We start from the raw sequence: 21,391 nt of genomic DNA, 5'->3' as shown, positions 1-21,391 counted from the left end.
CATTTTGGTCATTTTGGTCACTTTGGTCATTTTGGTCATTTTGGTCATTTTGATCATTTTGGTCATTTTGGTCACTTTGGTCATTTTGGTCACTTTGGTCACTTTGGTCATTTTGGTCATTTTGGTCATTTTGGTCATTTTGGTCATTTTGGTCACTTTGGTCATTTTGGTCATTTTGTTTTTAGTTTGATTAACTTTCAGTTTTAAATGAATTTCGGTACGAATTAGAGAAGAACAACAACAATGTAACGTTATAAAGTTCCCGCTTAATTTACATTTACACAACAAATAATTTAAAAATCATAACATAACCTACCTTACTACCTATCATCTATCACGTGGCCCTCGTGTACTCCGGCACGATGATGGCCTGCAGCTGGGCGTTGCTATGGCCGGTTTGCTGCTGGTGCCGGTACAACCCCGCCGTCACCACAAAGCCCTGGCCACACTGCTCGCACGCGAACGGTTTCTCGCCGGTGTGCCTTCGGTAGTGCACCTTGAGGTCTCCGTTCGTGACGAATCTGGTTTTCAGGGAAAAGGAAATTGTTGGTAGAAGTTTGGGGAAGGTTATTAAAAAACTTACCTTTTTTCGCACAAATCACAGCCAAACGGTTTCTCGCCGGAATGCGACCGGAAGTGGACCTGGGAATTGGAATTGCAAAATAAAATTGAAGTGTAAGTGTAAGTGTAAGTGAAGTGAAGTGAAGTGAAGTGAAGTGAAGTGAAGTGAAGTGAAGTGAAGTGAAGTGAAGTGAAGTGAAGTGAAGTGAAGTGAAGTGAAGTGAAGTGAAGTGAAGTGAAGTGAAGTGAAGTGAAGTGAAGTGAAGTGAAGTGAAGCGAAGTGAAGCGAAATGAAGTTGAGTGATCTAAGTTTCGTGAAAAAACACATCGTACTAACCTTCAAATGGTCCTTAACCCGGAACCTTTTCTGACAAATTTCACACTGAAACGGCCTCAACTCTTTATGAATGTCCTCGTGTTTCCGCAACGCCTGCGCCGACGAAAACGACTTCCCACAAGTCTCACACATCGGTCTCGTTTCCGGCGGGGCGTGCACGTTTCGGTGCCTGCGCAGCGTCGACGGACAGTTGAACCGGGCCGAGCAAATCTTGCAGCAGTACCGTTTTTCGTTCGAATGAATCCGCAGGTGGGCCTTCATGTCCGCCTTGGTGGTGAAATCTTTCGAGCAAATTTCACACAGAAACGGCCTCAACCCTTGGTGCTTGATCTTGTGCCGCATCAGCGTCTTCCGCGAGGGAAACATCTGGTCGCACTCGTCGCAGGGCAGGTTAAAGTGGACCGTGATGTGGTTTCGGAGGCCGCTCTTGCGAGCGAACCGCGCCGGACATTCTGGGCAGGAGAAAGGCTTCTCTTCGGTGTGGACCACCTTGTGCATTTTGAATGATCCGGAATCGGCGAAGGATTTCGGACACAGGTCGCACAGGAAGGGTCGCTCTCCGGTATGGGTTCTCAGGTGGTTCTTGAGGATGAAACTGCGACCGAAGGTCTTTGGACATTTTGGGCACTTGTGGCATTTGGTTTTCTTTTCGGTCCGTGGTTTTCGTGGTTTGGAAACTTTTTCGTCGTTTTCCAGAACTTCCACCGCCAACTCCACTGTCGTGACTTCGTTGTCACAATCACTCGTCAACTCATCTTCACTCTGCAGCTCGTCCTTAATTTCCAATTCCGGAGCGGTAACATCCACCGGAATTTCAACCTCATCAGGGAGATCTGCACAACCCGAATTTGCCACTTCTTCCTCCTCATTCTGCTCTAACTGGACAACATTCGTGGGAACAGTAACAATCTCAATTTTTGGGCTTGATTCTTCCTCTAAGATTTCATTTGATTCGTCCTCGGAAGATTCCACCGGAGGTTCCTCGTTGACCGGCTCGAAATAGTCCGAGCTACGCTCGCTGTGCTCAGGATCGGAACTTGGTTGGGCCTGGAATAAAAATTAAAAAAAAAAAGTTTAGATCCTACATTCACAAATAATTACGAAATAATAAAGAAAAATGGGGTGAGCACAAATTTGAAAGGATATTGACCACAATTTAAAGTGACCTATGGGATCGTGTATAAAGCTTAATTTGTTATTTTTTAGTTTATATTTTTTTGTATTCAAGTTTATTTATGTTTTTAAGTATTTTTAGTTATTAGTTGTTTAGTTTTTTTACTTTCCGTGTTTTAATGTTTTAAATTGTTGTTTTTTTCCGTTTTTTTTTTTGTTTTGGAGTTTTTACCTTTTGAGGTTCTTAAGTTTTTATGTATTTTTTTATTTTTTGTTTTAAAGTTTAAATTTTTTTTGTTTTAAAGTTTTATTTTTGTTTTAAAGTTTTTTTTTATGTTTATTAGATTTCAAGATTTTAAGTATTGCAGTTTAGAAGTTTTGTAGTTTTAATGTTTTGAAGTTTTAAAATTTTGCAGTTTTCAAGTTTAAAAAAAATAAGTTTTAAAGTTTTTTATGTGTTTAAAGTGTTTGAAGCTTTAAAAGTTTTTAAAGTTTCTAAAGTTATTTTTTTTTTCAGCAGTGCCTGCGCCGAAGAAAACGACTTCCCGCAAGTTTCACACATCGGTCTCGCAGGGTTGTTACGGACGGCGCGGATCGCGCGGATGGCGCGTTTCGCGCGGATCTGGCGCGGATTGGCTAGCTAATTTTGCTCAGGCGCGGATTTCGCGCGGATGGCAATTTTGATAAATAAATTAATTGAGAGAGATAGAATAACTTTCAAGTTATTAAGAAAAATATTATCAGGAATTACGATGATTTGTTTTTTCCTTTGAGTGCAAGAATTTCATAATTTTTATTAGTTGAATTTTCTTCTGAAAATGTTTGTTTGTATTTTCTTAGTACGAAACGTCAAAAAGTGAAGATGAAGATTATGTAGAAATTATTTTTTATATGTTTCTTGTCATTTCTTAACATCTCCGGCTCTGAATATTTAATTTCTTTTGAGCTTTGAGTAATGATTTTTAACCTCATTTATTTTTAATTTTATATTGGATTTATTCAATTTTTAATTTTGTAAATCAAATATTACAAACTTTTCCCGAAGATATAGACATTAGAATGTGTAACAAAAACTATTTTTGGGGCTTGTTCTGGTGGGCCCCAAATAACAGAAGCTGGCCTCCACTTACGAATTTTGGAATGGACTTTAATCGGTAGAATTTTGTTTTTCTAAATTTAAACATTCTTGGCGAAAACCAAAAGATCAGAACATTCAATTAATTAATAGTTTTTATTATAACAAAAAAAAATTAAAATACATATTAATTTTATTTCGAAATTTCTATAATCGTATTTTAAAAAATCTGAAATTTTGAAATTCAAAATTTTAGCAATCTGAAATTCAAAATACCAAAAATTTGGGTAATCGAAAATTTGAAGATTAAAAAAAAATCAAAATTAAAAAGTCAAAATTTAAAAACTAAAAAATATCAAATTCAAAACAATATAGAAAAAATTCTCAAATCTAATCAATTTTTAATATTCTTAAGCTTATAAATTCTAAAACTCTAAAACCTTAAAATTCTTAAATTCTAAAATCCCAAATTCTAAAATTCTAAAATTCTAAAATTCTAAAATTCTAAAATTCTAAAATTCTAAAATTCTAAAATTCTAAAATTCTAAAATTCTAAAATTCTAAAATTCTAAAATTCTAAAATTCTAAAATTCTAAAATTCTAAAATTCTAAAATTCTAAAATTCTAAAATTCTAAAATTCTAAAATTCTAAAATTCTAAAATTCTAAAATTCTAAAATTCTAAAATTCTAAAATTCTAAAATTCTAAAATTCTAAAATTCTAAAATTCTGAAATTCTAAAATTCTAAAATTCTAAAATTCTAAAATTCTAAAATTCTAAAATTCTAAAATTCTAAAATTCTAAAATTCTAAAATTCTAAAATTCTAAAATTCTAAAATTCTAAAATTCTAAAATTCTAAAATTCTAAAATTCTAAAATTCTAAAATTCTAAAATTCTAAAATTCTAAAATTCTAAAATTCTAAAATTCTAAAATTCTAAAATTCTAAAATTCTAAAATTCTAAAATTCTAAAATACTAAAATTCTAAAATTCTAATATTCTAAAATTCTAAAATTCTAAAATTCTAAAATTCTAAAATTCTAAAATTCTAAAATTCTAAAATTCTAAAATTCTAAAATCCTAAAATTCTATAATTCTAAAATTCTAAAGTTCTAAAATTCTAAAGTTCTAAAATTCTAAAATTCTTGAATTCTCAAATTCTAAATTTCTTAAATGTTTTTATTTTTAAATTCTTAGTTCTTAAATTCTTAAATTCTTGAATTCCAGAATTTTTGAAATTATGAAAAGACATTATTTTAAATATCGGAAATTATATTTCTTTCGGAGTGAAATTTTAGCGAGCATTTTGGATTACAAACTGTATAAAAATTCTAAGATTTTGAATATTTAGACTTTCGAAATTTAAAATTTTACCATGTTATAATTTTAGATTTTGATTTTATTTTGAGGTTATATTTTTCTAATCTAATCTAATCTAATTGAACGCAAGCGCAGCCAGTCCGAAAAAGCATCCTGGAAGAACTTGAGGTTATATTTTTGAAGTTAAATTTTTAGGTTTTTAAATATTGTATTTTCTATTTTGAAGTTTTTTTTTCACGTCTCTTGAGGATTTTTTTTAAATGGATTTTTTGCTTTCATTCTTTTGGAGCCTTTAAACATAAAACGAGTTTTTTTAATCAAATTCTTTCTGAATTAGTTTTTCATCGTTAAAAAATAAAATTTCTTAAATGTTAGTCGCGATATTTTTTTATATGGCGTGGATTTCGCGCGTTTCGGATTTTATGTCGGCGCGGATTTTTTTTCGACTCTCCTGTAACAACCCTGTTCTCGTTTCCGGCAGGGCGGGCATGTTCCGGTGCCTGCGCAGCGTTTAGTTTTTTTTACTTTCCATGTTTTAAAGTTTTAAATTTTTGTTTGTTTTCTGTTTTTTAGATCTTTAATTTTTTTTTTTTTGGTTTTGGAGTTTTAAAATTTTTAAGTTCTTAAGTTTTTATGTTTTTTATGTAATGCGGTTTTGAAGTTTTGCAGTGTTTTTGTTTTGGAGCTCTGAAGTTTTAAAGTTTTAAAATTTTGCAGTTTTCAAGTTTTCAAAGATTTTCTAAGTTTTCAAATGTTTTAAAGGTTTTAAGTTTGTTGAGTTTGTCAAGTTTGTTAAATTTGTAAAGTTTGTAAAGTTTGTTAAGTTTGTAAAGTTTGTTAAGTTTTTTTAGTTTGTTGAGTTTGTTAAGTTTGTTAAGTTAATTGAGTTTGTTAAGTTTGTTAAATTTGTTAAGTTTGTTAAGTTTTTTATATATTTTAAGTTTGTTAAGTTTGTTAAATTTGTAAAGTTTGTAAAGTTTGTTAAGTTTGTTAATTTTGTTAAGTTTAAAAGTTTAATAGTTTAAAAGTTTTAAAGTTTTAAAGTTTAAAAGTTTTAAAGTTTTAAAGTTTTAAAGTTTTAAAGTTCTATATTTTTTTAAAATTTGAAAGTTTTAATGATTTTTTTTTTAATTTTGATTTTTTAAGTATTAAAGATTTTTAGTTTTTATCTTTTTAATTAGTTTTTAAAAAATGCTTCCAGTTTTTTTTCGTGTTGTAATTTTTTAATATTTTAGTTTTTAATTTTAACTGAAATTTAACGCAAGATCATCCTTCCATTTCCAAAACTTTTACTCACCTTTCTCTTCTCCAACTGCTCAACCTGCTCCAAAAACCGTTTCCTCTCCTCGGGAATAAAAACCTCTTTCCCACCATTCTGACCCTCACCTTCCGCACCACCACACCCCTCCACCTTCCCCGGATCCCGAAACCGACTCTTGGAAAACTCGCACCGCTTCAGCGCCGTATGCTTCCTCCATCCACCAATCGTCTCGAACATCGCCCCGCACCGTTCGCACCGGTTCTGCTTGTAGTGCAAACTCCGGTGCTCCACCATCGACTTCCGGTGGCGGTACTTTTTCCCACACACGTCACAACCCCACCGCTTGCCGTCCTCTTCGCGCTTCCGGTGGGCGATCTTCCGCTCCTGGAAGCTCGCATCGCAGTCCGCATTCTTGGACAGGTGGTTCCGGAGGCCACTCTTCGAGTTGTACCGAGCGCCACAAGCTGCGCAGTTGTACCGATCGTCGATGTGGACCTTCTCGTGGTCGCCGAGGGTTTGCTGGTGGGAAAACTGGCGCCCACAGAAGCGGCACGAGAAGGCCTTCTTTTCCTGGTCCTTTTTGTAACGGTGACCTGTTTTGTGCAGACGGAGGGACATGGCCGACAGGAACCGGCTTTCGCAGATGTCGCACTCGTAGATGAAGTTCTTTTTGGCTTTGGAGGGTGGTTTGAGGGGAACCAGGGGTCTTTCGACGGATTCGGATTCAAGCACTTCCGGTGACTTCGCGCGAACGTCTTCAGACTGTGCTATTGTTTGAGGTGGAACTTCCTCAACAATAACCGGTGTGGAATTGTTCGATTCTCTTTCAACAGTTTCGATCACGGGTTCAGCAGGCTGGCCACAGACCAGCTGGAGCGGTTGCTGAATTTGGATGTTTTCAACGATCCGGATCGTAGGTGAGTGGTGCAGGGAGACATTTCTGGCAGCTGTTGTAAATACAATTTGTTTCATTATTGGTCAACAATTCTAGCATTATTCAGTTATCTCACCTGGGATTATGTGGACGATGTTGGCTGGATTAATTCCGGCGGCGGAGACCGGTTGGACGACGTCCGGCTTGATCTGGTACAGCTGGTTTGGCAGCGCGTAGCTGTACAGTACAAACTCGTGGGAATTGTTCATTTTTCATAAAGCAAAAAACACTAGAAACCACTAAAAATTAAAATTAATTTTAAAATATTACTGAAAATGTTTGTAAATAAACCTCAAGCGAAACAAGCAAGCTGATTTTGACATTTCTCGATGCACTGAAACAAACTAGCACACTGATTTGGTGCAGAGATTTGCATCTAGCGCCGGGGGATGATTGGTGTCAAACCATCGGGGTTTGAGTGTACATTGTTTTTTTTAACAAATCTGTAACAACTTTTCAATAGGGCGAAACCCTCAGATGTAAACAAACTGAGTTTTTGTCAGAATCATATAAAGCGAACAAAACTGATTCTAAAACACCATCCATCATCACAAAATTCCGAAAATATGTAGTTTTACAAGCAAAAAACAAAAGGGCTAATCAACAACATCAATCAAAACAAACCAAATTGAGTTTCCGCCGAGGGGCAGGACACATCTAATCAATTATTGTAACGCTAATCAACTAGCGTAATTTTCTGTCAATTAGCTAATCAATTAGCGCTGAACTGACACGTCATTCCCACCCCGATTTAAACTATCTTGTCATATCGAGAAGAGTCATTTTGACAGCAGCAAACGTGTTTTGTTTCCAATGTTTTTGGAAGGATTCTAAAACCCCGATTCGGAATTTCGTGAAAATTGCTCCTTCCAGGACGACATTTATCGTTATTCCTGTGGTCCAAGCGAAAGAGGTGGACTGCGGCACCAATCCTGGTCATTATTTTCGGAGATTTATTTTTTATTTTGAGTGAGAAGTATGGTTTTGAATCACAAATAAAGGTTCAATCTTTGGTGTCCCCAGTGGAACTTCCCGGAGACCGAGATTTTGTTAGATGGTCCTGGAGTTTCTCCGCATCAGGTACCGGCGGATGATGCTTCCACCGAGTCGTTTTTATCGTTGGGGGGTCTGTATGAAGTTTTTGTTTTTGACACGGATTTCTTTAGATGCTGCCAACTCAGCAAAACTCCTTTTTCCGGTGGCACGATTTTTGGTTCTGCTACCGCTTACTGCTATTGTGGCAGTAACGATCTAAAAACGTGGCCCAGATAGGTTGGGCTGGCCGTAACCGGAAGGTTTGCTTTTTTCACAGACAGATAACCGGAAACAAGGAAGCAAGCACGGTTCTAATAATTCAGACCATTCGAATCGAACTTCTTCCGGAGGGGAATTTTAAGGCGCTTCGAAGTTGCGGACCTTCATGGAAATTGCGGATAATTCAACGTTTGACGAGTTAGAAGAGGAAAAGAATAGTTTACGATGTCCAGAATGTTGTTGCCTGGGTAATATGATCACTATTTCCATTGTGATTCCGGCAGTGCTAATTACCAAAAGATCATCATTGACGTGGGCCAGTTCTTGAGCTGTACTTTCATTCAAAAGAAATTCCCCCACCCCCATATGTAAAACCAAAGTTTATTTTACACGCAATCTCCAGATTAGAATGATAATCCGGATATCCCCAATTTAGCACTCGTGTTACAAATGATAGCCTTTTCGAGACACGAGATCTGCTCAACACCAACAATGTTTCGTAGTCCAGGAATGTACTCTTGAGCGAATCCTTCCGAGTGCGGTCCAACCGGGCAATCACGTCCAGGTGCATCGTGTTGTTCCCCTAGTTCCAACTGTAAATGTTCACGCTGCCGTCCTTTAGCAGGTGGAAAAGCGCCCGATCTCCGTCGTACTTCCACTCGCACTTAAATCCTTCCCGTCGAATCGCTCCAACACTTCCTGAACGCCCTTGGTCGAGTGCGCCAACATTTTTGAATTCGTTTTTGAATCAATTTTGAAAAATTAACCTCGCGGTCCTTCTTGATAGAAAAGCTCCTACTTGACAGCTCGTTCCAAGGGGACCATAGTCCATCGAAGAAATGTTGTCTTGTCAAAAAAAATGTTTGCATTAAAATGAAAAAAAAGATCAGAAATGGTATTTAATCGTGTTTTTTTACCGTTGTACATAGAAATTGACATAGGGCTTTAGATACAATTAAGACATTTTTAAATTATAATTTTAAAATTGAGAAATTTAAAAAGAATAAAATCAGAAATTCAAAAATGAATAAAAAAATAAATAAGAAAAATACAAAAAAGACTTAAATACTTACAAAAATTCAAAAAATAAAATGCTTAATGTCCAAATTTTAAAATTCAAAACATCCAAATTTTAAAATTCAAAACATCCAAATTTTTAAATTAAAAATTTACAAATTTTTAAATTCAAAAATTCGATAGTTAAAAACAATCAAAATCTAAGAATCCAAACATAAAAAAGTCCAATGTCCACAAATCGCTTCCTTGCCCTGATAAAAAGTGTAAACTAACCGAATAAATTCCAATTCCAAATAAAAAAAAAATATTCCAACTTAAAAATATTTGAAATTAAATAAAATTTGGATTCAAACATAAAAATTGTGAAATTCAAAACTAAAAATATGTTGAATATATATAAAAAATAAGGTTTAGGACATAAAAATTAAAACACTCAAATTGAAAATTTGTAGAAATTATAATTTTGAAAAAAATAAATAAAAAATCAGCAAATCAAAATGTTTAAAAAATTCTAAGAAAAGAAATTCAAAAATCTAGGAATTTACTTCCAATTTAAAATATGATATAAAATATTTGATTTTCTAGCGGCATTATAGTAAATAATAATAAAAATCCAAAAATTCATAATTCAAGCAAAACATTGTAAAACGGCCGTTGTCATTTTTCAAAACATTGAGAAAAACGAGGATGAAGTCTGCGGTTAGTTTTTCAATTCGTATTTTAAACATATTTGACTGACTTTTGATATTATTCATATAAAAAACGCAAAACTAGTATTGTTATGTTCCCCCGTATTCAATTTTCTGAAAACATTTCATTATTGCTGTAAAATTGATGATAAAATTACATAGGCCTCTTAAAAAAGTTAACAACATGCGAGATCGATTAAGCCCTTTGCGTTTTATCGCCTTTGTAAACATTGGCGTGTTTCATTTTCCATTTGGGCCCTACGTCAAACGGCCAAACACGACGTCAGGATTTGTTTTTGTTGTTCTTTTGTTTTTTGGCCTCGCAGGCCAAACCAAAACAAATTAAGATTTCGTGTTAGGTCTTTTGCACCAAAGACATTTTTTTCTCGTTTTACTTAATTTTTTTTAAAATTATTAACAAACCGGTAGTGTGGCAGGCTTACAATGTAGGGCAAGTTATTTACGAGTTTTATAACGCTTCGCAGTCACCGACGAACTCATCTGGATAAGCCATTTGCATGCGATTTTTGTAATTTAAGAGTTCGTCTCAAGTAAGTAGCTGAGGTACTCATTTAAGTCACTGCTCATTACCAATGATTTCTTGCCAGATGCCAGCTCAAGACCCACATGCTGGTGCACACCCAGCAGCGTGATCATGTTTGCAAGTTTTGCGGAAAGGCTTTCTACGCGAGGACGGTTCTTACGTTGCATCTGCGTTCACACACGGGCGAACGACCCTATGCCTGCCACGTTTGCGACTTTAGCCATGCACACCGGATTCTGTACGTGAAGCACATGCAAAAGTTTCACCCGGGAGAGGAGATTCGAACACTAGCAGAATTGCAACGGTTGGCGGCCAAAGCAACTGCCGAAGGTGGTGGACCAGAGAAGTAAGTCAAATGATGTGATAACATCGATAAAATACAAAATAAGTTTAACGCTTCATTCGTTTATTCATTGAAGAAAAGCCAAGTCAATCTTACTCAAACCCATCATGCCTTCCCAAAATTTCAATCTCTTCCAACTTGTAGGTCACGCCTGCATCTGCTTCTCCCTCGATAAACTCTTCCTCCAGTCGTTCCTCTTCTTCCCCGTTCTGCTCCTTCTGCTGCAGTGCGCTGGCAATCGCTGCCAGCCGTTTCATTTCGGCTAGCGTCCGGATTTCCTCCCCCGGGTGAAACTTTTGCATATGCTTCACGTACAGAAGGCTCTGGCGATGCGGTTCGGGCAAAACAAGGCGGACGAGATTCAGTTTGTGTCCGTTGATAAGCTGTTCTTCGGGAAGCAGATTCCGGTCAAGGAGTGCATGGAGGACAATTTCTTCGAGGTTATTGACACCGGCCAGGACTAAGCGTCCCGCGTTTTGATGTTCGTGTTCCTACCCCCCACCGAATTCAACGCACTGGACAAACTCCTTGCTCGCCTCACCTCGTCGCCGGACATCCTCTGCGAGGTCGTCAACGAGGGCATTTCCGCGCCCCGTCGACATGAAGACCGTACTGGGCTGACTAGGCATGGGCAAGCTGTTCGAAAATTCGGCCAACTTCTCTGGCTTATCGAAGAAAGCCCAGATCGGCGAAGTGCTGCTAAAGTCCAAGATCACCGTCAACGAGGAGGGCGTGATGGTTGCGTCCGCGACGGTCGAGTTCAGCTTCCGATCGTCGTGACCTGACGATCCGGCCATGTTTCACTGCAACCATCCGTTCATCTTCGTCATCTAGGATTACGCCACGCAGGCCGAGCTGTTCAACGGAGGTTACTGCCAGCCAGAGTGATGCAAGAAGCAGGAACCGGCCGTGGACTCAAGGGAATCAGAAGTAGATTTAGTTTCGTTCCAAATAGATTTTGCTGAGTGCTTGAAATATTTAGACAAGCTCGTCGATTCGTGGGTGATGGTCACGTTTGAGTTGAAGCTTAGCGTTGTCTGCCGGGACAACGACTGAAAGCATTCGTCAGTTGTGCGGCTGAACAGTTAGCAGGAATGTCTGTATAAGGGTTACGACCTGGACAGCCGTAAACCGGGACAACCTGAGATTTTTAGCTTTTTTCAATAAAAAAAAATAAACAATTTTAGTTTTTGCTATATAAACTGCTTTATTTCAGGCCGCATTTGATCAGTGATCTACCTTCCTGCTACCAACATTCTTCCAACGGATCTAGGTCCGCCTCGAAATGATCATCAATGACATTTTGCCGCTTCCGTCCGCGCTTCGGGGCAACCAGATTCTTCAAAAGGGCTTGGTAATACGGCTTGTTCGGCTCACTCACGTATTTGAGCAAGCTCTTCAAATCGGAAAGCTTTTCCTGAGAAAGCTCAATCGGTTGATCTGTGATCGCTGGCATTTCCGGCAATTCCGGGTCGACGTTTTCGCGAATGATCGTGAAGCTTTGAAAGTCTTCAGCACGAGGGTCGATTTTGTAAAATACTACTCCAGGTGCTGCCGTCGTGTATTTGAAGACCATAGCTTGCTGAAACAAGATTGGCTCGCCTTGATCATTCAGTTTTGGTCGCTTGTACCGGCAAGATAAGTTTTTGAACGCAAGGAATTGAGACTGCTCCATTTCGTACACAGCGAGTGGCACCTTTCGCGGAACTTGAGATATCAACACCGCCCAATCACGCGGGATTTCAACGCTGAGTGAAGTTTTGCGTTTCGCACGTTCTATTGCTCCGTGGACACCATCGACCTCCATGTGGGAGTGACCACTGACCATATATTTGTGTTCCACAGTCAGGGCCTTCCCACATGAGGCGCGTTGTTCAATCAGTTGCGTGAAATACATACAATGTACAAAGTTGGCATTTTGCCCTGCACACCTGTCCGTGTAGTAGTTCACGTGCTTGACATCGTCGAAGTGCGGATCATCGAAATGGATTTTCAGACAGGACGCGACCTCTTGCGAACCTCTTTTGGCAATTGACTCGTTCCAGAGGAAACAGTGGCTGGTATTGGTACCACCTGAGCTCCGGAACAGGGTAAAATTATAGGTGTATAACTGCCGTTTGTAGTATGATTCGCCAGACCGGAGGTGAGGTGTTGGTAAGTTCTTTTGAAGATCACCTGAGAATATTGTTAGAATGTTGATAGAAACATTTTCTTGCAAACGCGCAACATTCCTCCGCAGGCAGGCAGGTAATATGTGTATGTATACGTTCGTCGAGAGTTAACAACCTAAAATACATTTTCATATTAAATATTGAACAACAGACAGAGCTATTAATCTTACATTGTGGTACGCAACGAGCTTAATGAGCACATGATTGCTCAAAAACTGGTTCTGTGCAGAGGAAGTTAACTTTAGAAAAGTCTTGAAAAATAGCGCTCGCATCTCATCCGAAAACGTTTCGTGGCACTTAAGCTTCTTGCACTCGCATGGTGTTTTAAGTTGTCTTGCCGGAGCCATCGTTCCGTTCCGGCGAAGGTATGGCAAACCCTTTGCTCGAAGATCTCGATTGCTTGTTGTCTTTTTCTTTTGTTTCTTTTGGATCGCGTCGATGTTCAAGTCTTTGAAATCTCCGGCTGGCACGTTCAGCGTCGTCGTAGGTGCTGCGCTATGGGCAGTTGCAGCGTCAACTGAAAAAAATGATTGTTCATTAGACTGATTAAAATTTGAGCTTTTTCGGAGCTACCCCCTGAACCCCTCCCTCTTAGTCGTTGAAGTTTGTATAGGAAACATTGTCAAAATATTTGAAGAAAAGCAATCGTTTTAGTTTTTTATCTGTGGAGTCATTCTCTCGTATCAGTTATCGCAGTGGTAACCAAACTGCGGCCCGCGGGCCGCATGTGGCTCACCATGATCTTCAAAGAATTGTAATTTTCCTTTTTGATTGGGACTGATAATTACAATCGTTTTAATAATTTTGTATTGGTTGAGTAGCAAGGTAAAGAAAGTGGGACCAGTCGTCGTCCGGTGGGTGGCCTACCGGAACAAAGAACCGCACGTGACCCAGTGCAAGAACTGCCTGCAGTTTGGTCACGGAACCAGTAACTGCCATCTCAAGCCCAGGTGCAGCAGCTGTGGGGGTGCCCACAGCACGGAAAAGTGCAAAGCAGAAGAAACGGAAGCCAAGAAGTGTGTCAACTGCTCTGGATCTCACGAGGGTCTGGACCGCAGCTGTCCCAAACGATCGCAGTTCATCCAGTCGAGGCAGCAGGCGTCCAAGCCAAAGCCGCCAGCATGGAAGAAGGACAAACAGACTCCGGCAGGAGCCACGTTGACCGCGGCAGATTTTCCTCCGCTACCTGGAGCGGTGCCGTCCGTCGGGACGGAAGAAAAGCATCCTCGTCCCGCAGGAAGAAGTCCAGATAATACTGGCGCCGGCGCCGGTGCAACCCCGAAGGCGGATCAAGGCGAACCGAAGCTGTACAGCGAGTCGGAGCTGTGGTCCATTTACAGAGAATACAGAGGTCGCTTGAGGCAGTGCAAGGCACCCGAGGAACAGATTGACGTGATCGGACACTTGCTGACACATGGCACGAGAAAATGATAATCTAGATCAGTTCCGTTTTTTTTCTTTTATTATTTTTTGTACTTTTGATCCCCGGTCCTAACCTGGTCACATCACCTAAAAGGACCTAATAAAAATAAGTTATGAACAAAAAAAAATAGTTTTGTATTGTATTGGTAATAATATTTAAAATTCCCGCCGAATCTCAAAATGCAGAAATGAAATTAAAATTAAATTATTAAATTATAAAATTATAAAATCATAAAATTATAAAATTATAAAATTATAAAATTATAAAATTATAAAATTATAAAATTATAAAATTTTAAAATTATAAAATTATAAAATTATAAAATTATAAAATTATAAAATTATAAAATTATAAAATTATAAAATTATAAAATTATAAAAGTATAAAATTATAAAATTATAAAATTATAAAATTATAAAATAATTAAATTATAAAACTATAAAATTTTCTGTTTTTTTAAAGAAATTTAAATTATTTATTTCTTCATTTTGTTTTAAGTAATAATTGCTGTTAAAAGTTTTTGAATGAACATATATATGCTATTTTATTTAAACTTTTGAATACTTTTATTCTTTTTATTTTTCCCTCCAAAGAATTTTTTTAATGAAATTTAAATTTTTGATTTCTTAACTTAGTTTATAAATAATAATTGCCGTTAAAAGTTTTTGAATGAACATTTATATTCTATAGAATTTTAACAATCATTTTATTTTCCCTTCGATCTGCATACTAGCCTTATATCTGAGACTCGGTTTCAAAAATGTGTATACTTAAAACTTAAGTGCTTATAACTTTTGATAGGGTGTCAGATCTTCAATCTTTTGGACGCGTTGGAAAGGTCTTCTGATTACCCATCGACTGAGTCGCGTAGCCTAGTGGTAACGCTTCCGCCTCGTAAGCGGTAGATCGGGGTTCAAATCCCGACTTGGAAAACACAACTGACGATCTTTTTCCTTCTGGATTCGATTGTTTAATAAAGGGAAGGTAGTGTATCATCACAAGCTGGATATTATTTTGACACCTTAGAGAAAGCGATCCATGGAAAGTTAACATTAAGTTAAGAAATAGCCGCTTTGAAAATGCGTGCCCGATACTCTTCATGGGTCATGGAAAAAATTACTTATCCAACGATGGGTTGCAAAACGGTAAAAATCGGTTCAACCAGCACCGAGATAATCAAGGGTAATTATTTCGATCAACCACCACACACACACACGGCCGATATGTATAGTGATGGTGGGTCTAGGAAGTCAAATTATACATTTATTTTTTGAGTGAGCCTTTCCTAATTGAGGTGAGGAAGGCAAACCCGACTGTCCTGTAGTCCTGATTCTCCCCTGACTGTGGAGTCGGAGCTGGAATTGGTGGAGTCGAGTCTTTCTGAGGATGCGGAGTCGGAGCCGGCAAATACTGGAGTCGGAGTCAGAGTCACTAAATCTTCAGCATCCGGAGTCGGTGCCAGAGTCATCTTATTTTAAACAAATTTGTATGTGAGTTGTTGTTGGAGGCGGTGGCGTCAGGTCTTTTCGGAAAGTTGAAGTCTGAGTCGAAGTCGGAGTCGCTGAATCACGAGAAGCCGAAGGCGGAGCCGGAGTCACTTCAAAACGTACCCAATTCCCCAGCCCAGAAAATAATTTTGGAATTCACTCACCGTGTCCACCGAGGTTGTCGTTTAGTTTTCTCTTGGGCACGATTACACTTTCTGAAACAATAAAGCATTTTAAATAAATTTTATAGAAAAATTTAAGAATTTTAACTGCAATTTATACCAGATGTACTTGCGTTCGTTTGCAGTGGGTCGATCGTTTCCAGCGGGTCATGGTCGTCGAAGAGACTTAGGTTCGCGTACGGCATAAAGTACTGTTCCACGAGGCTCACGTGTATCACGTACGGTGTTGACTCCTCTCCATCACTTTCCACGTCTACTTCGGCGTCATATTCTGCTTCTTCCGGGTGTTCTTCGCTGCCTTCGTCTTCGTCCTCTGCGTCTTCAAAACCAGCATCATCGAATAAGCAGTTGTTTCTGCTAATCACTGTGATGTCCCCAAAAGGGTCTTCATCCGGAAACTCACGCCTATTTGGGGATGACGTTGTAGGGAGACGTTTGGGAGCGGGCAGGTTGTTAGATGTTTCTTTAGCTTCCTTATGTGTGTTCGTCGTAAATTCCAGTTGATGCGCAGACAGCTTACGCCGTATTGGACTGATTGCTGCGATGTCTTCGGCTTCACCATCCTTTTCAGGGCTTCCGATTAGCGAAGCCGATGGTGAGCCATGTCCGATTGACCGGCCGCTGTTGAAACTTGTAACCAACACTCCGACACGTGTACGCTTCAGCTGAGTGTTCTGGGTGGCGTTAAGCGAAAGTAGAACGCGTCCATTTGATCGGCCGCTGCTGTTGAGGCTTGTAACTGACACTCCAGAACGTTCGCGTTTCAGCTGGGGTTCCTGCGTAAGGTTGTGCCGCTGACGCGATGCTTCCGGTGCTCCTCGGGCTGACGTATCGAGGCTGCTGTTTGCGGCGAAACTAGTGCGCTTCAGCTGAGAATCCTGGGCGTCGTTATGCGACGTTGGACCGCGTTCATTTGATCGGCCGCTGCTGTTGAGGCTTGTAACTGACACTCCAGAACGTTCGCGTTTCAGCTGGGGTTCCTGCGTAAGGTTGTGCCGCTGACGCGATGCTTCCGGTGCTCCTCGGGCTGACGTATCGAGGCTGCTGTTTGCGGTGAAACTAGTGCGCTTCAGCTGAGAATCCTGGGCGTCGTTATGCGACGTTGGACCGCGTTCATTTGATCGGCCGCTGCTGTTGAGGCTTGTAACTGACACTCCAGAACGTTCGCGTTTCAGCTGCGGTTCCTGCGTAAGGTTGAGCCGCTGACGCGATGCTTCCGGTGCTCCTCGGGCTGACGTATCGAGACTAGCATTGGTTCGCTTCACGGACTGTTGTGTTGTGTCTAGCACACCACTGCTGGATGGTTGCTTGCTGGATGATCGTTCGCTGTAGGCACTGAGAGTGCTGACGTCACTGTTGGTAATATTCTTGAATGGCTTCCGTCGCTCGGCATAGGCATGGGTTAAGTCAATGTCTGTTGCCGTCAGTGTGCTTTCGCTTGTCTGGTTTACGCTGGACACATCGGTCTCATCCGCTACAGAAGCGTCCAGCATCATTTGAGCTGCTTCTGGAAATAGAACATAAAATATCGGTTAAATTATCATTCCATTTTATGGTGATCGGTTTCTCCTACTCCTACTATTATTCCTCCAGAAAGCAAGCTGTTTCATAAAGTTTACATGAAAATAATATAATAAATGTTGGTAATCTTACCTAGCAATAAATCGAAATTGCTAAAAAGATCGAAATCCATAATTAAATGTAAATTTTACATTGATTTTTTCTCCAAAAAAGGCAGCGAGCGAGGCGGCGAGCTTAAAACACGAGGCAAAACACTTTTTTGACAGCAGCCGTTCCATTTTCCACATAGGTCCTCAAAACACAAAGCCCTAACTCAGTTGACCTAATGATGATGTTTATTTACGTATTCGGCCTCTTGTGGTGGAAGACTAACACGAAATAATAAACAACAACAAACCAACACCGAATTGAGCCCTTATCAAAAAATGAAATACCATACAAATTTTGTGAACTTTTGAGGGATGTTGTATTTTTTATGTGTAAAGGAAGTTATCCTTATGTATTTTATGCAATAATCCGATTTGTTTACATTTTTGACTTAGGACCTTTTACATTGTTTTGCTTGAATTTAATTTGTAATTTTGTAATTTTGTTGTTTTATTAATGTTTATTAATATAAAAAAATCATGACTTAAGGATTCAAGAATTAAAGAACCTAAGAATTTAAGAAATACTTAAGAATTGATGAATTCAAATTCAATACTAAATAAATAATGTTTTGACTTCCAAATATTCAAATAGAAAAAAAAAATAACAAAATAAGAAATTATTGCAAATTAAAAATATTTCAAATAATATATAACACATTCATAATTTTTTTTAACGCTAAAATTCTAAAAAAAATAATTCTTAAGTTTCTACATTCTTTAATTCTTTAATTCGGAAATTCTGAAATATATAAATTCTCAATTTCTTAAATTCCTTAATTCTTAAATTCGGAAATTCTTGAATTTTCTTATTCTTTAAGAATTTCAGATTTAAAGAAGTTAAGAATAAAGGAATTAAAAAATTGAAAATTTAAGAATTTTAGAGTTAAAGTTTTTAAGAATGCGATATTTATTATTTTCAATACTTCGAATTTTGTTCAATATTTGTTTTTTTATTTGAATATTTGGAAATATGGCAGTTTAAAGTTTTTGAATGATTTAATTATTGAATATTAAATGTTTTCATTTTTTAGTTTTCAAAAGATTGAAACATTTATTTCAATTCAATTAGTATTTATTAGATTTTACCAGCTCTGCTCCAGGATGTTACATTTGTAATTCGGAGATTTGGAGAACCTTTCAACTGAGATCAATTCATAAGCCTTTGCAGGGAGGGTACATGTTACTAAGTTAGACTTTACTAGCTGCGTGCTCTTTTAGGGATTGAAACATTTAAATTTCAGATTTTTTTTTGTTTTTTTTTTAATTGCAGATTTTCAGAATTTTAGATTTTTAAATTAAAATAAATTAAAATTTTGAAACTGAGGAATTTTATAATATTAAAATTTTAAATATTAATCTAAATTCAGAGCAAACAAAAATTTCCAACAGTTGAAAATAAAATATTGTGACCAATTGCCACATTTAAAAAATAGGATTTCGGTTCAAAAACTAGAAAAAAAACATTATTTTTACTTAAAATGGTATTTAAAACAGTTTGTATTCAATAAAATGATTGTGTAATGCAGATGAGTCATTGTGGTGCTTAAAATGTCGCTTTTCATGAGTTGCTCAATTTAATCTGGAAAATGAAGAAATAAAATAAAATGATACGTTTATAAAAATATCTTCAAATTATGGTTGAAGTTGGGCATTTCGTTCCAAGGAAGAAGGGTTCTTCTTTAATTTTTTGGACAGTGCGATTGATTAACAATTTATTTCAAATGTGTCTTTGAGTGTAAGTGCCATGTAATGTATTGTTTTATGAGTTTACAAAGTTGCGATCACGCGTGCTAAAAGATGATCCTGTGTCCCCTTCCTTAACTAACGAACATCCCCCCGCCCTCAACTTAGAGACTCTTCTTCGAGACCCGCCCCTCCTTTACCCCTTTGCCGCCGGTCGCTCCCTGCTGCTTCTTCTTGCCCTGGGGCGTTCCCTTCGCCTTGGACTTCTTTTTGGCCACGTACTGCTCCAGGTCGAACGCGTCCTCGTCGTCGTCCCCGTCGCCGTACTTTTGCGCCAGTTTGTCCAGCAGCGAGGCAAATCCGGCCTGTCGATCCGCCTGCCGCAGGGCAATCTGCTGCTCCAACGAGGTGGCGCCGGACGCCGACTGTCGCTTTTCGTTCTCCTTCTTCTCGAGCTTCTCCTTGATGGCCGCGGCTTCCCGCGCTTCCTTGGCGTACTTTTTGTGCCGCCGGTCCCGCTTGGCTTTGGGTTCTTCGGTGAAGATTTTGTACTCGGGGACTTCCCCGGCGGCGATCATCTCCTTCACGATCACGGCAATCCGCGGTTCGTCCTCGCAGTTCATGAACGGGACGCTGTTCAGCATGTGGTTCAAGCAGCCCTTGCCGCCCAGGTACGCCTTCCGGATGTCGTTCCGTTCCAGCTCCGAACCGGTGTACTCCTTCTCGAAGTTTGAGATGTCCTCGGTGGTGATCGGCTTGAAGAACTGTTGCCACATGGCCAGCCAGTTCGCTCCGAGCGATTCCTCATCGTCGTCGTCAATGATGCCCTTCTCGTCGTACAGGGCCCGCTTTGGAGCATCCGACAGAACGGAGTGAATTTTGCTCAGAACCTTAAACTTTTCCGTCGCTTCCTGTTTGTCCTCTTCCTTGACCCGATCCGGGTGGACCTTCAGCGAGAGCTTATAGTACGCCTTCTTGACTGCAAAGCAAACGAAAAGTTACCTTCCGGAACCACCCTCCATCAGCAACCAAGAACTTACTCTCACTCTCCTTGGCCTTTTTGTCCACCTCGAACAGGGCGTAAACGTCCCGGGTGCCGTAAAGCTTCTCGCACAGGTCCAGCGTCGATGGCATCTTGGAGGATCCGAAGGTATCACTAAAATGCACAATGTCACCGTTAACACTCGAGTTATTTAGCAAAATTGTGAAATTTTACCAGAAAACGACAAGGGAATTTGAGTTGAAGGTTCGGCGCAGCTTGCGAACCCGGACCAGACAGAAGAAAACAATCGTTTGAAAGCGCGGGCTTCTGTCGGTTTTGATTGATGACAGCCCCACTGTGAAAGAATATGGCTTGTGGAAAGGAGAGAAAACTAATTCACGGTGAATTGGAACTGTCAATTTTATTCTGAAATTTTAAAATTCCAAGATTCAAAAATTCTACAATTCTGAAATTCTAAAATTCTAAAATTCTAAAATTCTAAAATTCTAAAATTCTAAAATTCTAAAATTCTAAAATTCTAAAATTCTAAAATTCTAAAATTCTAAAATTCTAAAATTCTAAAATTCTAAAATTCTAAAATTCTAAAATTCTAAAATTCTAAAATTCTAAAATTCTAAAATTCTAAAATTCTAAAATTCTAAAATTCTAAAATTCTAAAATTCTAAAATTCTAAAATTCTAAAATTCTAAAATTCTAAAATTCTAAAATTCTAAAATTCTAAAATTCTAAAATTCTAAAATTCTAAAATTCTAAAATTCTAAAATTCTAAAATTCTAAAATTCTAAAATTCTAAAATTCTAAAATTCTAAAATTCTAAAATTCTAAAATTCTAAAATTCTAAAATTCTAAAATTCTAAAATTCTAAAATTCTAAAATTCCAAAATTCTAAAATTCTAAAATTCTAATTTCTACAATTCTGAAATTCTAAAATTCTAAAATTCAGAAATTCTAAAATTCTAAAATTCTAAAATTCTAAAATTCTAAAATTCTAAAATTCTAAAATTCTAAAATTCTAAAATTCTAAAATTCTAAAATTCTAAAATTCTAAAATTCTAAAATTCTAAAATTCTAAAATTCTAAAATTCTAAAATTCTAAAATTCTAAAATTCTAAAATTCTAAAATTCTAAAATTCTAAAATTCTAAAATTCTAAAATTCTAAAATTCTAAAATTCTAAAATTCTAAAATTCTAAAATTCTAAAATTCTAAAATTCTAAAATTCTAAAATTCCAAAATTCTAAAATTCTAAAATTCTAAAATTCTAAAATTCTAAAATTCTAAAATTCTAAAATTCTAAAATTCTAAAATTCTAAAATTCTAAAATT

At 37.7% G+C, this 21,391-nt stretch overlaps 4 protein-coding genes across 5 annotated transcripts; 1 reads left to right on the top strand and 3 right to left on the bottom strand.

The window, feature by feature from the left end:
* Nucleotides 1-246: 246 nt before the first annotated feature.
* Nucleotides 247-6,908, bottom strand: LOC120415207 (zinc finger protein 189-like). Its single transcript, XM_039576663.2, has 5 exons — nt 6,678-6,908; nt 5,704-6,614; nt 899-1,945; nt 584-642; nt 247-521 (listed from the first exon to the last, which is right to left on the bottom strand). The coding sequence occupies exons 1-5, from the start codon at nt 6,808-6,810 to the stop codon at nt 335-337; spliced, it is 2,337 nt and encodes a 778-aa protein (XP_039432597.1). The 5' UTR covers nt 6,811-6,908; the 3' UTR covers nt 247-334.
* A 2,711-nt stretch (nt 6,909-9,619) lies between these two features.
* LOC120415184 (gastrula zinc finger protein XlCGF67.1-like) lies at nt 9,620-12,520 on the top strand. The gene is made up of 3 exons (XM_039576641.2): nt 9,620-10,112; nt 10,170-10,451; nt 10,593-12,520. Exons 2-3 carry the CDS (start codon nt 10,189-10,191, stop codon nt 10,621-10,623), a joined length of 294 nt encoding a protein of 97 aa, XP_039432575.1. The 5' UTR covers nt 9,620-10,112; nt 10,170-10,188; the 3' UTR covers nt 10,624-12,520.
* Nucleotides 12,521-12,635: 115 nt separating this feature from the next.
* Nucleotides 12,636-17,795, bottom strand: LOC120415188 (uncharacterized). The gene is made up of 4 exons (XM_039576646.2): nt 15,812-17,795; nt 15,694-15,744; nt 12,790-13,136; nt 12,636-12,734 (listed from the first exon to the last, which is right to left on the bottom strand). Exons 1-4 carry the CDS (start codon nt 17,205-17,207, stop codon nt 12,636-12,638), a joined length of 1,893 nt encoding a protein of 630 aa, XP_039432580.1. The 5' UTR covers nt 17,208-17,795.
* Nucleotides 17,796-18,846: 1,051 nt separating this feature from the next.
* Nucleotides 18,847-20,412, bottom strand: LOC120415204 (J domain-containing protein CG6693). Of its 2 annotated transcripts, none has more exons than XM_052707512.1 (3): nt 20,105-20,260; nt 19,265-20,043; nt 18,847-18,960 (listed from the first exon to the last, which is right to left on the bottom strand). In XM_052707512.1, the coding sequence occupies exons 1-3, from the start codon at nt 20,196-20,198 to the stop codon at nt 18,940-18,942; spliced, it is 894 nt and encodes a 297-aa protein (XP_052563472.1). In that variant the 5' UTR covers nt 20,199-20,260; the 3' UTR covers nt 18,847-18,939. The 2 variants fall into 2 exon arrangements, with proteins under 2 accessions (XP_052563472.1, XP_039432593.1); XM_039576659.2 differs by lacking the exon at nt 18,847-18,960 and adding an exon at nt 20,281-20,412 and having other exon boundaries at nt 19,030-20,043; nt 20,105-20,220.
* Nucleotides 20,413-21,391: the final 979 nt, after the last annotated feature.

The sequence above is a fragment of the Culex pipiens genome, chromosome 2 (assembly GCF_016801865.2).
Source record: "Culex pipiens pallens isolate TS chromosome 2, TS_CPP_V2, whole genome shotgun sequence".
NCBI lineage: Eukaryota > Metazoa > Arthropoda > Insecta > Diptera > Culicidae > Culex > Culex pipiens.
Note: the sequence above shows the minus strand (reverse complement) of the source record. Positions and strands in the feature narration are given on the sequence as shown.